At 36.9% G+C, this 17,032-nt stretch overlaps 1 protein-coding gene across 2 annotated transcripts; it reads right to left on the reverse strand.

The window, feature by feature from the left end:
• Nucleotides 1–439: 439 nt before the first annotated feature.
• LOC149822902 (uncharacterized) lies at nucleotides 440–3,945 on the reverse strand. 2 transcript variants are annotated; one of them, XM_089980154.1, is made up of 7 exons: nucleotides 3,337–3,945; nucleotides 1,877–2,017; nucleotides 1,650–1,763; nucleotides 1,376–1,549; nucleotides 989–1,104; nucleotides 801–882; nucleotides 440–726 (listed from the first exon to the last, which is right to left on the reverse strand). In XM_089980154.1, exons 1-7 carry the CDS (start codon nucleotides 3,856–3,858, stop codon nucleotides 721–723), a joined length of 1,155 nt encoding a protein of 384 aa, XP_089836280.1. In that variant the 5' UTR covers nucleotides 3,859–3,945; the 3' UTR covers nucleotides 440–720. The 2 variants fall into 2 exon arrangements, with proteins under 2 accessions (XP_089836280.1, XP_089836279.1); XM_089980153.1 differs by having other exon boundaries at nucleotides 1,376–1,567; nucleotides 3,337–3,944.
• Nucleotides 3,946–17,032: the final 13,087 nt, after the last annotated feature.

Raw genomic sequence — 17,032 nt, forward strand, 5'->3', positions numbered from 1 at the left:
GACATAAAATGCTTTATATGTGATTTTATGATTGTATTTTGTACAATTTATCATTGTTTCATGTGATTATGAATTTTTTAGATTTTTTGTTGTTTTTTATGATTTTTTTAAAAATTTTAAAAATTTTAAAAATTTTAATTTTTTTATTAAAAAATTATAAATTTTTTTATTAAAAAATTATAAATTTTTTTATTAAAAAATTATAATTTTTTTCATTACAATACTTATCTTATTTTGGGCCTCTAACTATACGATACTTACAACTTTGATAAAATGATAAAGGATACTGCAAGTCATGATAGGAGAGGAGTCTAAAACGCTGAACACTTTAATTCCAACATGGTTAAGATAGATACATAGAAGAGGAGGCTGATTTCAGTTCCAATTCCTGACTGGAGGGGAATCTCTGAACAGGAAAGCTCTGGAAAATTCGAGAGACTGCTAGAAGATAACAACTCTGCTCTGTAATTGCACTAATTAAATAATCATTGACAGCATATAAATCATAGCTGATTCACTGAAGATCAGAAGAATATGCTGCTGCATATAATTTTGGATGAGGGAGAAAAGCTAATGTTACAGAATATATACACATTGCTGGCGGCAGAGATGCATTACTGCATGGATACTGCAAGTTCATGTAGTACATAAGGCCACCATGAGAGCTAGAGGATGCCACGGAAACAAGTAGTTTCTCCTTTGCTTCAGCTGGTTCCTAGCTCATTCCTAGAGGAAAAGGAAAAATATAAGCAGCAATGGTCAAAGACCTCACCAAGAAGCTTAAGAATCATTATTCATACCGTTGAAATGGTTGATGAATTTTTGTCATTTGGATCTGATGATGCCTCTGAGATTCTTGCTTCTGATTTCTCATTTGAATAGCTGCATACAAATCCAAAGAAAATATAATAAACAAGAACAAATTGGTAAACAATTAGTTAGCCAAAAAAGTAATACTAAAATTCCCAAAAAGACTGTGATAACTTACGTGGATAGTATGGTCACCCATATCAGCTCCACAGTGTCCACCCACAAGAGCCTCTGTTCAACAGGTATGACACCATAGGTAATCAAATGTGCAAAAGGCCAAAGCTTCCACCCTGCCTGCACGTGTACAATTAGCAAGAAGGTCACCAGAAATGCATATCCAACTGCAGCAAACACAAATCGGATTATAAAACATCGAGCTACAATAAGTATATAAAATGATGCCTAAATTGACCTATTTCATTTTATCTAACTATTTTTCCTTAAAATAGTGTTTTTTTAGATTATTAAAAAAAAGGTGTCTATCTACAGGAATTCAAGCATTGGATCTCCTTGGCTCTGCTTAGAATATCACATTGTTCAAAAGACTGAAGACTCATTAACTTACAGTTAACATGGGCCAAAACGTTGCCTTCAATTCAGAGAATATGTTTCCTGGGGACTCAAGGCGCAAAAATCCTACTACAACAAAGTAAATGCTATTCCAAAGTGCTGACCATGCTGTTTGGTCAAATGCCACTTTTACAGGAACTACCCACCAGTCCTGGAATGGAAAAAGTGCCTGAACAAAGAGAGTATCCTGCTTCAGTAATCCAAAATTTAGCTAGTTACAAGCCACAAAAGGAACTCCAAAAAGAAAAAAACATCAAAGCCTCAAATACCTCACAGAAGTGGTAGTAATAATGTGAAAGAGAGCCATGCAGGGAAAATCCAACAAGGCCAGATCTGAACATGCGAGCACGATCAAATTCAAAGAGTGGCTTCCCTTCATAGCACTGCAATTTCGGAATAATGTAAGAAAACAGAAACTAGAAACAAGGTACTCATGTTCCTTAATCTACAAAAAGTGGAGAAACATAATACATGAATGACTTAAGATTAGTCATGCCTGAGCAATCCAATCTCCAACAGAGTAAACCACTCCACTGATCATCATCTTTGCTAGAACTGGATTTGTCTTCAAAGCCTCTTCATATGCAGTCCAGTTATGCTGGGGAGCGTATCTTAGTATTTCGTAGAGAGTCCATCCCTGATATTTCAAGAGGGAAAAAGTGTTGAGAGACCACGGCAAGAACTAAACACGGTGTGCTCAAACAGCAACACTTGTCCTCTATTGAAGACAATAACAGAGTGAAGGAGAAGAAGAGGATAATTCTAGAGATTCCAATATTAAAGTAAATACGCACCTTTCTTAGAGTTGAACCAAAAGGACTAGGAACTCAAAACAAGTATATAATGGCAAAAGAAACAATATGCAACAACCAGTAGTCTAGATATCACAACAGCATAAGTGGGCATAACAAGGAGTGATGGATCGAAAGAACAGCAAGTGGTACAGCATAGCATGATAAAGGACAACATTAATTCCACGAACAATATACTTTGTGGACTAAAGAGTAGAAGGGCAACTGGGTAAGCAATAGACACTATGTCTATAATCGTTTGATCTTTATTATCTCATACTAGAAACAAAGACCATAAACAAGTAAACAAAATGATTTTCATCTGTACCCCGGATGAATAATTACAGTGGCAGCTTGCTCAAAGCTTGTGCACCTACAAACGTATTATTGTTAGCATTAAAATATTTCATCTTCATAGTCAGATTGAGTTTACGAAACAAAGAACGTTAAATAATCTCACTAATAGTTTACTCGAAACTTATGATCCCCATAGTGTTAAAATGTTTAGTTTTCTTGGTTATTAATGAAAATTTCATCCACTCGATGACAGTTTCTAGATTAACAAACAAAGGCAAAAAATCATGACCATCAACACAGATTATGCAACACAACAAGTACTGTTAAAATCACTCCATACAACAAATAATACAGTTTTCAGGGAGAACAACCAATTCTCCCGATGCCAAATAGAAATTATCCCATTACCCCAAATACGTAAGCGAGGAAAACGGTGAAACCGATTCAGCGACTCCTATTTAAGCTACAGAAAATTATGAACCAAATAGAAACCAAATAATCACCACAGAAAAATCAAGAATTTAACGAAATAGATCTACTATTTTTATCTCTTAGTATTGTAAATCAGGCAAATTCACCCAATTACTAGCAATTTCTAAGCTCCCCCCAATTCCATAAACAAAACAAAAAAATTTATTTTCCAATAAGTAAAAAGAATCCCAGCAGAATAATAAATCTAAACAAAAATACCATTACATACAAACACCAAATCACAATTCTGACAGGGATTTTCGATTCCAAATTTCTCAATAAAATTGCCCAATTGTATTAAAAAAACTAGAAGCTACCAACATCGTCAAAACAATCAGAAAACGGAATTCCGACGAAATTGAGCAATGAAAGAAGAGACCAACATGAAATCACTCACATGCCAGTAGTCTTGATCGATCGTGAGCAACTTCGTGATGGCGAACGTGCCCGCGGTGAGGACTATCGCGGCGTTGATGGCCCTATCGACCATCTTGTCGTCACCATCCCCTCCCTGGTTGGAGGAAGAAGGAGATGAAGGAGAGAACCCCTCCACAATGGAGTCCCCAATTCCGATTCCGCCCTCGAAAGAGAGAAGACTACCCTCGTTTGCGAATCCCCTGACAGGCACCAAGTTGGGGCTCTCAGCCCCTTCATGCAGATTGATCGACTCGCCGTTCCTGATGGGGATCACATCTACTTCTTCAACGAGAGACCCAATTGCCCAATTCCTCTTCTCTGCATCAAACACTGGTCTTGAAGCGCTTCTCCTGGCCTTAAGCTGCGAAAGGGAAGAACCGGAGAGCCCTCTGACGGTGTGGAAGGAGTTCAAGGCAGATTTTGAGGGGTTTGGGGGTCTACCCACGATGGGTTTTGTGATGTGAGAGAAACTCTGAGGGGTTATGCTGCTCACTGAAGCCATTTCGAGGGTGTTTGAGGGTGGAGGAGGGTAATGGTGTCTTGCAGAAAATCTGAGTCGCCGCCAGGCGTCTGGTGAGAATTTGAAGACGTAGGGACTGGGGTGTACAAATTGGCGACCTCTTTTTTTCGTGGACGACGTCCGAGGATGATTGCAATCCGGAAGTGTGGGTCCCCATTGCTACTGGGTCCTCATCATGTAGGGTCCATGCGAACCTTTTCTTGGCTGGTAAACGACCAAGGGCATCTTGAGCTCCGCTTGTTTACCAGTGGATTGAGCTCATGACTCGGCTCGTGTTAGCTTTGAGTGAGAAAAAAGTTTGTGCAAGAACATTTTATGTTATATATATATAGAGAGAGAGAGAGAGAAAAAAAGAGAAATGAGTACGCACTAAATGAAATATGTTAAATGAAGCATATTAAATGGGTTTTTCTGCTCTTTCAATGCTGAATGGATCTACGAAGAGTAAATAAATCACATAATGTATGGTCAAAATTTAAAAATAAAATGAAAAACACTCATTTAGCATGTACCCATTACTATATATATATATATTGGTAATGATAATGTGATTACCTACTTACATATAATAGAAGCTTTAGATTTTCAAATTTCTTTTTTTTTGTTGCGATCTTTAAGCATTATTTATTATAAAACAAGTTTTGGATAATGTGATTATAACATACATGTATATTTTTTAAGACCTTTAAAAATTAAAAGCTTACAATGTATCAAAATTTTATGACCTACAAAATCTTATTTTTATGTCAAAAAACATTATCCAAAGCATGATTCCTATCACATAAACTGTATCAAAGCTCCCCACTCTCTCATCATCGTTGTTCTCCAATGAGCAACCGAAGACTGGGCTCACCATCCTCTTCTGCAGGCTCCCCGCTCTCTGCCCTCGAAATAGCCAGCGTTTGCAGAAGCATCCGGTAGATTCACCTGCCATAACTCAGGGCACCGAACAAGCAGAAGCGTCTGTCAGCAAAAGTCGTCTAGCGAGGAAGGGGTGGTGGGACGGAAAATGAGAAGGAAAGGGGGAAAAAAGGTTACACAAAAGCCATCCCATCTTTAGTGTAGTATATATATATATATATATATATATATATATATATATATATATATATATATATATATATATATATATATATATATGAAAACTATAAATATGGGCATTTTCAACACTTTTTTTGCAAATCCAACCACGTGGATGTGCTTGGCATGGTGAATTTGCTAGGAATCAACCATTGGATCATGTATTATTAATAAAAAATTATGATTTTTGAATGCTTGAATATTTATAAAGATTATGAGTCATTGATTTTAAAAGGCTTAAAAAAATCTCATTTATACATCAAATGGGACATTTCAAGAACGGGTTCTTATAAAACCAAGCATGCATATAACATCTCTATGGTTAGATTCAATAGAAAAGAACAAAAAATCTGTGAAAATCACGGTTCACACATTAGTTTTCATATTTTCAGTTCTCATATTCTAGTCATTATATATATATATATATATATATAAGTTGTACTTAATAGTTTATATTTTATGTTTTTATTTTCTATGTATTTTTTTAATCTTTGTGTATACATTTTATGTATTTATATATATTATACTTAAAATATATGTTATACATAAAAAATATATATTCTAGACAAGTTATTTTCCAATTGAACTGAGTCAAACACCTTATATTCGGGCTCGAATCATTTAAGCTTAATGAGCTACTACTCATAGCTCAGCTCGCCAGCTATAAAAACTGATCATGAACGAGTTAGTGATGAGCCGAACTCTGAGCCAAGCCAAGTCATGAGCTACTCTATTGGTTTATCATCTCTCTCTCTATATCTCCATTTGTTTATCTAAAAAGTTGGCTGGTGGTTTCTGATGTTTGGTTTTTGAGCACCCCATGTTTTGTCATAAAACACAATATAAAAAAAGCAAAAAAAAAAAAAAACTTTGATAATTGGAAGAGTTGCATATTTTTGTGGTGAAGATGAATAACGCAAGGAGGACCTTAAATGGCAAGTGGGAAGGATCTCCATATCAAAACTGCTGGTGTATGCTACATATGGGTCCCAATGCCAACATAGCATCGTGGAGATCCACATACAGGTTTTTGGCTAATAAGATCCCTGTCATCATCATGAGGTTACTTCTAAAATATGGCATTAATGCTAATGGGCCATGTCTGTTGTAGATCTGACCTATTTATAAGATTTAGTTAAATATATATACTGACTTGGATTTTTGTTGGATCTGTGTAAGATACAAAATAGGTCTGGCAGTGCATGGATTCGGGTCTCAGTAATTCATATTAAGTCTGCACTCTATAGCTGAACCAAAACATAAACTATTTGCATGTAGTCTTAGCATAGGCAGTTCTCTTAGTAATTTCTGGAGCTAGGCCATATGGGCCTGGATCTGGATACAATAAACCCCCAAACATCTTCTAATACGAAAAAAAGAAAAAGCCAACAAGTTTGAAAGTCGAGTGTGAATCCCTTGCCGCAAGGCCAAAGCTTGATGACTCTTTGGTGGTGAAGAGGAGCCCACAGTTTTGAGCCAATGGATCAAGGTTGGGCCACTAAGGTGGTCATTAGCCTCACTCGAGGTTATAGGGCTGGTAAACGAGCTGAATGAGCTGAGCCTAGCCTGTTCAGGCTCACAGCTTGTTTACCATTTAAGTCAGCTTGAGTTCGGCTTGTGTTCATAACTAAATGAGTCGAGCTCAATCGCGAGCTGACTCATTAAAAAAAAAACACAAGGATTTATACCATGAGGACGAACAAGAACTGAATTGCAGCGCCATAAGTCCTTGCCAACAGCACAAAACTACTTTTTTTGTCGAATGTTGCACTGAAAGTCTATATATTATAATCTTACGAGTTTACACGAGCTGAACCGAGCCGATCACCCTTTCTTCGTGCTCGGCTCATCTTTTGTTAACGAGCTGCTCGTGGCTTGGCTCGCCAGTTACATGAACTGAATACACACAAGTTCATGGTGAGCCGAACCATGAGCAGCTCGGCTTGTTTCCCAACTCTAATCTTGTCCGAGCTATCAAGGGAAAAAAAAGTGCTCCAAGGAGGGTGTTATAGTGGGGTGGGGGCTTAGCCACTAGACGGGTGGTCAATGTTAGATTTTTGTGGGAGTCTCACCTCTATGCAAGCCCACACCCAACATAGGCCCCCGGGGGCGGGGGTCCTAGCCTTAGAGTTTTACACTGCTGGCATGACGACCGTATGTATGTCGAGCTGAGCCAATGGAACCAGATCTTCATGCCGGGTGCGGTTTCTTAAGTTAAAAATAAAAAAGAAGAAAAAAAAACCTAAGTTGTGATAGCTAGCCTAAACTTTGCATTCAAATTTTATGTTATTGAATTCCAAAATTATTTATTGATCCGTGTTAGAAAAATGACAAATATGGTGTCACCAATGACACAGATGTATTCATTCTTTAAGGCGACCACTCTTTTTTTTTCCTTTTTATTTTTTGAAATAAAATACCACCCACTCATTTTCTTCACATGGTTCCGAACATAATTTCAATTTTGTCTTGCATCCTTATACGGCTACATCACAATAAAAGCAATTATCTTCAACTAGTGATAATTTTTTCTTAAGTGGAATAATAATAATAATGTTCAGTATTTTTTTCAGTAATTAAAGGCTCTACACATATCCAGAATGTCCAATTTTTTGGTTGGAAATTATCAGCAGAAGTTTTAGTTTGGTATTGTTAACTAATATCGGATGTCATAAGGCCTCTTCCTCCATCTAAATCCAAATACATATCACACTATGCTATATCCAAGTAGATTTGTTTTACATATAGCATAGACAAATCCAAATTGCTTATGTCCCTAGATTGGTATTGAGAGGTTTGTGTAGAAAGTGTCTAGTCACTACAGCAGTGACAAAATGTGTTTTTTTTTTTGGGTAAATATCCGTAGCAAAATTCTCTTATAAATTGAAATTTCTTGTTTTTCTCACAAAAAAAATTAATTAAAACCAAATTTTAATTATTTTTTTACAAAATATAATTTAAATTTTGATTTTCTGCCATTTCTATAAAAATTATTTGCCACTCAATTTCTTGCATTTTTTCCAATATTTGCCATTATAGTCACTGTAGCTGATGTCTGCCAAATTACATCCTCCATTGGCCCATCTCCAAAATGTAGAAATTAATTCTTTATAGTGCATGTGTGTGTGTGCACGCAAACACACACATGCGCCCACACTTTAGTCCAATACCTAGTTGCCTGAAATGGGTACGAGAAATGATACGGTATGAGGTAATGATACAGGTACGTGCAGGCAAGATTGGGGTACGTTTTTAATTATTTGAAGTCATATTGATACAATTCTGAAAAATATGGATGAATTTCTAATAAACATTGATACAATTTTTAAAAGAGTTTGTATGAGTTTCTAAAAAGTTGATAGGAAGTATATATTTTTATAAAGTACTTATAAATTAGAACAGTTAAATATAATATATATGTAAATCAATCATTATTATATAATGAATTTATTATAAATTCTAATATTTAAAAATCTTAGTAAAACCAATCCCTCTATACAATAAAATTGTTGTTTGTATGAAAAAAGGCGAATATAAACAAACTGGATACTCGTTTATAATGGAATCGCTAGTAACGTTTTTCTATGAAGTTGGTGCATGTTTCTCAAGTAATTGAAACGAGTTTCCTACTGACATCTGGTACTAGTATACCTGATAGGCAATATGCTAGGGTGTATCGAATACCAATGCAACTGTGGTCCAACATACGGGGATGTACATGTTCTGGTAAGATATCAAAATTATATTTAGTTTCATTTAGTACTATAGTTACCAGGAAATGAAACAGATATAAAAAGCAATGCTAAGCAGAAGCAGAGAAGAAAGCCAATGCAACTGCTGTCCAACATACGGGGATGTACGTGTTCTGGTAAGATATCCAATTCTATTTAGGCCTTGTTTGGAAACTAGGAGCTGAGATAGGAGTTAATGCATTTGGCAAAAAACTTGGTCAAACTACTTTGAGGTAGTAGTTTGGAAACTGATATCTGCGGTGGGTGTTTATGGATTTGGGATTGGGGAAGTAAGGTTACCTCTTGTATTTACACTAAAGAATGGAATCCACAACTACCACCTCAGAGAGGTGGGAGCTGCCAAATCCTCTCACTTCCTCAAACGACACTTCCTATCCCTGCTACTAGTTTCCGTTACTAGTTTACTTGAATTGAATTATTTTAGAAATGTCATCTGCATTAAAATTCAGTATTATCTTTATTGTACGATTTGTAACCCGCCTAATTAAGGTTTCAAACTAAAGTTAAAAAGGTTTTCGCTGATAAAAAAAACTATATTTTTTTATTGTTTAAAATCTTAGGGTGTTACACTCAGTACTCTTCCCGTAGATGTAAGCAGTTTTGTCGAACCACGTAAAACCCTCTTATCATGTGGTTATTTGCATCTTTATTGTGATTGCCTGTGTTCTCTAATCACATCACTATCATATCTGACCTAGTGTGATCTTAACACAAACCAAAAAATCTCAACAAGTAATATAAAAAAATATTGGTTGTAGGGAAGGTCAAGGGTAATGAATATTAAGTTTGCGATAAAAAAATTTGATGACAATGAAAACTTTACATTATAGCAAAGAAGAGTTAAAGATCTATTAATTTAACATGGTGTTTACAAGGCAAGAAAAACAAAGAAAACTTTGTTGCAAGTGAAGCAGAAAGTCAAGAACATAGAAAATGATGATGACTCTTCATCAAAATCTTTTCAAGTTTAATCACAGGATAGTTAATTATAGAAGATGGTTAAATTTTAAAAAAAGTCTACTCAAGCTCATGGATAATGTGTATGAGATGATGATGGGATAACGTATGTTTCATCAGCTTTATACATAAATTTGTGCATAAAAAATAAGACTTCTGTATGTTAAAAAGGCAAAACAGTGAATATTATAAAGTTCAGGGTTGACCTTAACTTGATTTTTTTTATGAGCGTGATTACTTGGCCTTACATAGAGATGATATTTAAAGAGAGTTGGTTGAAGAGCATTCAAGCTAAGGTGAAAAACATTAATTACAGCTTGAATGAGTTTATATTGGACTATGACTCACCTTGCCACAGGAAGAAATCTCTTTTGGGCTCTTAATTAGAATCAGATATGATATAGAAAATACAAACTATATGAGCTTCCTTGATACATAAAGACTCTACCTTTGAAAATTATAAATAGTGGGTGTGTTATCTTTTGAAAAGGTGGAGAGGTAATTCTTAGCTTAAGAAATACATAAAAGAGAGGGTATCTCTTTTTTAAGTATTGGAAAATTATGGTTTTACTCTCTTGGGTGGTTTACCGGTGTTTGAGTCTTTTTTTAAAATTTTGAGAGAAATGTGAAAGATAATGTAACTTCTTCTTGGTGACAGAGATGAAGGTTTGAGTTGCACTCATCAATTCTCTTGGTAGGTCAAACGATAGGTATGGTTGTTCTAGTTTGTCACTTTATTTGTTCTTTCTTATATCGATGATTGATTATATTAATAAAGACTCTTGGTACTTACCTTGTGGATGTAGGCAATTTTGTCAAACCACCTAAAACCCTTTTTTTTTCTTGTAATTATTTGCTTTTTTGTTGTTCTTATTGTGATTGTATGTATTCTCTAATCCTATCAATATCACCTACTGTGATCACGAACATGAGCTCTAAAAATCCCAATAGTTATAAGTTTTCTACAACTTCTGTTTTGATCTCTTGCAATAATTATATGCACATATTTGTATGTTATGAAGTATTTATCATTATGGCAGCATGTTGCCCGAGACTCAAGACTCTAAACTAGTCAGATACTGTGTCACTGCCAATCCGTTGAATCAATGCTTTGACTGGAGTAGAAGACCAAACCGATGAGACCTTTGAGAAAAAAGTAAATTTCGATTGTTAGCTGCATAGTAATGCATTACATTTAGCTTAAATTCTGTACTTGTAATTTGGCTTTTTTGTTTTTTTTTTAGGAAGGGAGAAACTTAGTTTTATTTAAAGACAAGTTCAAAAAAAGCCTAGGGTGATGAGGTATCGACCCCCAACTTTACAAGAAGTTCAGGGCAGCTAGCAAAAATAAGGTGAATCCAACAAAGGTCCATCATCGGCCATTTCTGCCTAGCCATATGGAAGACATCTGATAGTACATGAAAGAGCAAAAAAAGATGGAGAGTGAGCCCCCTGTAGAAGATCCTAGTGTTCCTTTCCCTCCAAACAACCCACCAAGCATATAAAAATCCTAGTTTTTCTTACTGTTATGAATTGAACGATGATATATAGGGACACTTGAATGTTTTATTTGCAGATGAACAGAAGCCTTCTGAATCTCATAATTTATTGAATATCAGATATTGAATTTCTGACAATCCAGTAAATTGGTGCAGACGATCTTCTGAATCTAATTTCTCCCTAAAAAATAATATCTAAATCTGATAGTGTTTAAGAGTTTGGGATTGGCTGGTGAGAAGACCCATTATGGGTTTGGGTCAGTTTGGTGGTGACACTTCTGGAAGTTTAAGAACCACGTAGTTTCTGATAACTGCATCTGATTGCTTGAATTAATTTGTTGGCAGGATGAGCTGTGTTATATCAAGTTGATAATCAGAGAACCGGATGAAAGCCGGAAGGGAGCTGGCGTGTCACAAGGCATCTCTCTCTACTTGCTTCTTCACAACTCGTTAGGTTTGACCACCTCCCCAAAACTGTTCTAGATGCATGCTTAGGGTTAGAGCTTCTCACCAGTGGCGGAGCCAGAAGTTTTTCGTTGGGTGGGCAAACTTCGGGTCTCGGGGACAATGCTATGGTCTTGAAGGACGATCCTGTAAAGAGTATGCACAAGTAGCAATGACAGTGAAATTAAATATATGAAATTCTCAAACTATTTAACATGACTAGGGACTGGTTTAAGTACTGATTTATGGAACAAAACAATTCAGCAAACTGTCTCCTAAAAGATGCCTAAACGCTGTTTAAAATGTGTGAATAGTGTAGGAACTCGACCCTTAGAAAAAGACAATGGGTGGCCAAAAAATTTGAACCAAACTGATTCAGCTGAGTCAGTGAGTCAGTGAGCCATTTCACCAAACAGTTGGTGTGTGTCCCACACCCATACTACTAACAGCGCTTTTGGCTTAAAATCCAAGATGAAAAAAATTGTGAAACACAAACCTTGTCCTAAACCAAATTACTAACAATTCAAGCAAGCAAAAATAGAAATCAGATTTAACTCAAAAACTACATATAACAGTTGGAGTTGGTTAACACGAATAAATAGGAATAGCTAATTGCCCGACAAACGATATTCAAATTGAATTGAATAGCGTCAAGTAGATATGAAGATTAACAGCTAAATGCAAACAAAATAACCCATTGAAAATACGCATTTAGCTGGGATGTTGGGACGTTTCACCTAGTGGCGGAGCCAGGGGTGGGCATGGCTGGGCGTTGTGTTGGCAGTCGTCGCCGGCAGGTCTTTCGGTCGGCGACATGGGTCGTCTGACGCTTTGCGGTTTCTGAGAAACCGAAGGCTTCGGTTTCTCAGAAACTGCAAACAGGGTTATCGTGTTTGCCGGTCAACAAGAAAAGCAAGAGAGAGGGGGTAGGGACTAGGGAGGTTACCTGAGACAGTGCGACGGTCGGCTGCTAGCGATGGTCGCCAAAGATTGGCGAAGGTCCGACTGACTGCGACACCGGTGCCTCGCGTCGCCGGAGATTGCAGCAGAGAGGGAGAAGCTCGGAGGGGGGCACCGCCACCGCGGGTTCACCGAAGGGAGGCCGGCGGCACTGCAAAGCACAGGGGTTGCTGGCGAATGGGGTTGCCGCCTTGCCGTGACAGAAAGGGAACGCCAGAACGAAGAGGCAGAGCACATACGATAAAGGAAAACTGGCGAGGGTTTTACCCCTCGCCTCTTTTGGCAGGCTCTAGACTCATCGAGAGCCCAGGTCCCGGTCGACTCGGTTTCACGAGTCCCGATTCGATTAGGTTTTCCGAGTCATGAGTCTACTCGATTTCAAATTTTAGGGTGGGCGGCCGCCCACCCCTGGCTCCGCCACTGCTTCTCACTATGCTTTTAGCTGTTTACATATATATATATATATATATATATATATATTTCAGCTTTTTTTCATTTCATTTTTATATTCTGACCGTACAAGTGTGATCTATGTATTTGATTTTATAGGGATCAGCTCTTGAAGAGTTTGATTCTGACACATGGGTAGATTTTTATAAGGTTCAAAAAATCAACGGTCCAAAATCTTTGTACATTTTTTAGTCTTCAATTATCATTTTTCATCGAAAACACATGATCCAGGTGTGGATTCCTCGTAAATCAATCGTGGCCGACATATTTACGGGGGTTGGAACTGCCAAAAAGAATAGGAAAGGTAGGAAAACCCATTTATCACTGCTTGTCATTTTGCACCTAACGTATGAGCAGCTACCCATTTCTCTCTATATATTTATTTATTGGCACACACAAAGTGGTAGCTGCCTATCCAGTTTCTAGCTAGAAGCAAATGGACGCGCACTGCACTCATTGTGCGTCCAGTGTATAAAGGCAATTTAGCGTCTTGTGTATAAAAAGGTTTTTCAACCTTTAGTAGCGCGCGCTTGTAAAGCCCTGCTAAAGGCTCTTTACCTTTTAGGATGCCAGGAAGCGTGCACGAGTATGTGGTAGGCAGCTACCACTCTAGAGAGAGAGAGAGAGAGAGAGAGAGAGAGAGAGAGAGAGAGTAGCAGACTACTGGCATCATACATGACTTTTGGAGTTTTCATGTTTTTTCTCAAATTTGACCACACATGCTTGATTTTATAATGTTACACTCTTGAATATTCTGATTCTGAAATGAGGGAAGTTTTTATATGATTTTTTATATGATTTGAAAAACGATGGACTAAAATTGTCATAAATATTCAATGTTGAAAAATCACTTTTTTCATCAAAAAAACGATCTAAGTATTATTTTCTAGAAAACCCATAAAAATCTCTACCACCTGCCTAGCAGTAAAGCATGGAGAAAGGGGTAAGCCCACAGAGTTTTACGCTGTCAGGACAGTGGCTGTAAGTATTGCAGGGCCAACGCGGCCAGGCCTACGATCATATGGGGGTGGTTTCTCTGTGTAAATATAAAAAAAATGGCTGAAAACACCGTGTCCAATCATGGTGTTTTAAATGTTGTTCATCGTGGCATCAGGGTGACGTCTGATGGATGTCGCTCTGACCTGATACACACTATTAGAAATATTATTAGATGTTTCCAAGATATACTGATAATGAATAAATGAAAAGAATGTAACTTATAGTAACATGTCTTAGGGCCAAAGAGTTGTAAGATACCCTATATATGTCATGTCCTGGTTAAACATATTACCGATCGGTGATCGATTTACAAGAAGTTTACAAGCACTATATATATTTGCTATTTGGGAGACAAAGTTTTAGCTGATTTGATACTTAATCCCATTTTGCTAGCATGATTGCATTACGGTAGTCTGGATTGCTGATTGTTAACTCTTTACAAATGGGTCATATATATTGTATCTCAGAGGCTTGCCCTGAAAGCCTAGCACTGGTTCATGTGTGGTTGTTGGTAGCAAATCAAATTGCTGTTAACACCTAACTCATTGGGCTTATTTTTGCATGCTTTCAAGTAATAACTTAGATTACCTTGGAGAGGTTTTGGCTTGAGTTCTAAGCAAGGGCTTCCTCATTCTACCCAATTAAGACTTGGTGTTTGTTTCAGTTAATGAGCAATTTCTGTCAGTTTTTTACTGCACTCTGCTAGCTGTAAATTGCTTGAAAGTCTGACATGGCCGCTTCTGACCCACTAAATTTTTACCATATGGAAGACTTGGTCCAGCTTTGGATATTCTACCCATCCCTGACCTGTTTTACTGGGTTTAATGTCACCAATATAGAGCTGCACCTGTGAACCCTCACTTGACTGCCATAGGTTTGTACCAAAATTTCTTGGGTTCTGACTGTACACGTGAATGTCCAATGATTTGTATGCATATTGACCTTTAATGAACCACAATGGGGCATATTAACCAGCACAAAATACTGGAATTTGAAGGTGTAAAATGTCAAAAAGCAAAGTGTAACAACACATTGAGGTATATATCCTTCTGGAGAAAGTGCACAGGTTGCAGAGGAACATGAGAAGTCTAATGGGAAAAGAAAATATCTCTTTTAGATGAACTGGAAGTGTATGTGTGTGTGTTGATTTGGGTTTCAGTGTAAAACATTGGGTCCACTCTAGTTTGCCTCTAATTTAATGGGTGCACGTAGGTTTGGTAGCAATCATAGTGGCCCTTGAAATTTTCAATGTCCCCAACCCGGAGTTTTACCAGCTGGCAAGGAGGCGAGCCCATTAAGTGATCTGATTCTCGGTGAAGCTTTTCCTTCGTCATAAGAAAAAGAAAAGAAAAAAGTTTCTGATTGCAGGCAAAATCTCTGGCAAAGTACATTATTGTCTTTAAGAATAATAGAACACACATTTATGCATGACATCTTAATTGGCTTGACCTGAAAAAGGGAAGTCCTTTTTCTTTGGGAAATTTTCAAAAGTGCACTTTAAGATTTGAGGTATGTTTGGTTGCATTCAAATGTGATTTAAAATCTCACGCGAATGAGAGAATGAATCTCATTTGCACGTATCCAAACGGAAGCAGATCAGGTCATGCTGAACATGAGAGTTTTTGCTCATGCAGACATCGTGGCCGTCTTTTTGCATTTTGGATGAATGCCACGTGGTTTTGTTGACTTTTGAGCTTTTTAAAATGCAAATCGGATGGCCACGAGATGTCAGCATGAGAAAAAATGCTCATGTTCAGCATGACCTGATCTGCTTCCTATCCAAACATGTGATTTGGAATCTCATGCAAATATGAAAAGGAACCTGATTTGAAGTCACATTTGAAGTGACTCATGTGATTCCAAATCACACGGTGGAATATGTGATTTGAAATCATATGACTTCAAATGACATTTGATTCCAAATCACATTCGATGCAACCAAACATACCTTTTATCTTTGGTGACTTCAAATCAAAATTTGATTTGGGGACATATAATTCAGAATCACGGTGAGGTCTTAAATGATTTTCCTGAATCTCACATAAATGAGAAAACGACTCTCATTTGCAATGAGTCGCATTTTCTGATGTTTGGTTGCTTGTGCAAATGAGATCATTCTCTCATTTGTATGAGAATCTGAATCTCATGAGACGTTACCAAACATGTTAAATTTTAGTGATAATAAAAAAGGTACTAAGTTTTTGATATCATCAAAATCACACTAAATTTATCTTCTGTAAATTACAAAAAGCATTTCTGTTCATATAACTTAGGTTATCACTGACCCAAGTTACTTTAATAGGTTAAAATCATTAAATACCCTTAAAACAGTCTTTTTGTGTGTGTGATAAAGGCTTCCCATTTGTTTCACCTTAAATGTTGGGAAAGAGACTCACTTTCAGGAGAAAGTGGGCCTTTTTCCTACTTGGGTGAAACGAACACCCGTGGAAAGTAGCAGTGAGACCCACACGTTTAAATAGTTTTAAATGGGCTGAAAGGCAAACAACATTCGGGAGGGGAGACTTTAATGACATTTTTGCATCTTTCATAGCAAAATGCCTTCTGCCCTGAACGTGCGTATGCAACAAACGGTCCGGGTGTTTCTTACACTCCCGACCAAGGAAAGGCACTTTCTCTACCCAAGAGATAAAAATGTCCCCCCATGGTGGGAGGTGAGAACCCATTTTGATAGGAAAGCTATTTTTTTTTCATTTATTATGTGGTTTGCATTACATATTTCTTATAAAGATGTTTGTTTCATCCCCGGGAAAGAGATCGCTTTCATAAGAAAGAACATGAAAAGCTGCCCTCCTAAAATTGCCTTTATTTGGTCCACATAACAAGAGTCTCGGTAAGATGTTTGTTAATTTCAACCTTATACAAATAAAGCAAAACCCTTTAAGTGATATATATATATATATATATATATATATGGGTAACTAAAATATGTAAACCAGTCAAATAAATTAGTATGAACCGAGACTTTCATAGATTTTTTATTTTTTTCTAAAATTT

Source organism: Nuphar pumila, chromosome 11 (assembly GCF_984573655.1).
Source record: "Nuphar pumila chromosome 11, dmNupPumi1.hap1.1, whole genome shotgun sequence".
NCBI lineage: Eukaryota > Viridiplantae > Streptophyta > Magnoliopsida > Nymphaeales > Nymphaeaceae > Nuphar > Nuphar pumila.

Excerpts from the sequence above, each read along its gene's own strand:
- LOC149822902 (XM_089980153.1), bottom strand. The coding sequence starts at position 3,858 with ATGGCTTCAGTGAGCAGCATAACCCCTCAGAGTTTCTCTCACATCACA. Across the intron at positions 2,018-3,336 it reads TCGATCAAGACTACTGGCAT|GGATGGACTCTCTACGAAAT; the intron begins GTGAGTGATTTC and ends TTGAAATATCAG. Across the intron at positions 1,105-1,375 it reads CGTTTTGGCCCATGTTAACT|GCAGGGTGGAAGCTTTGGCC; the intron begins GTAAGTTAATGA and ends GTACACGTGCAG.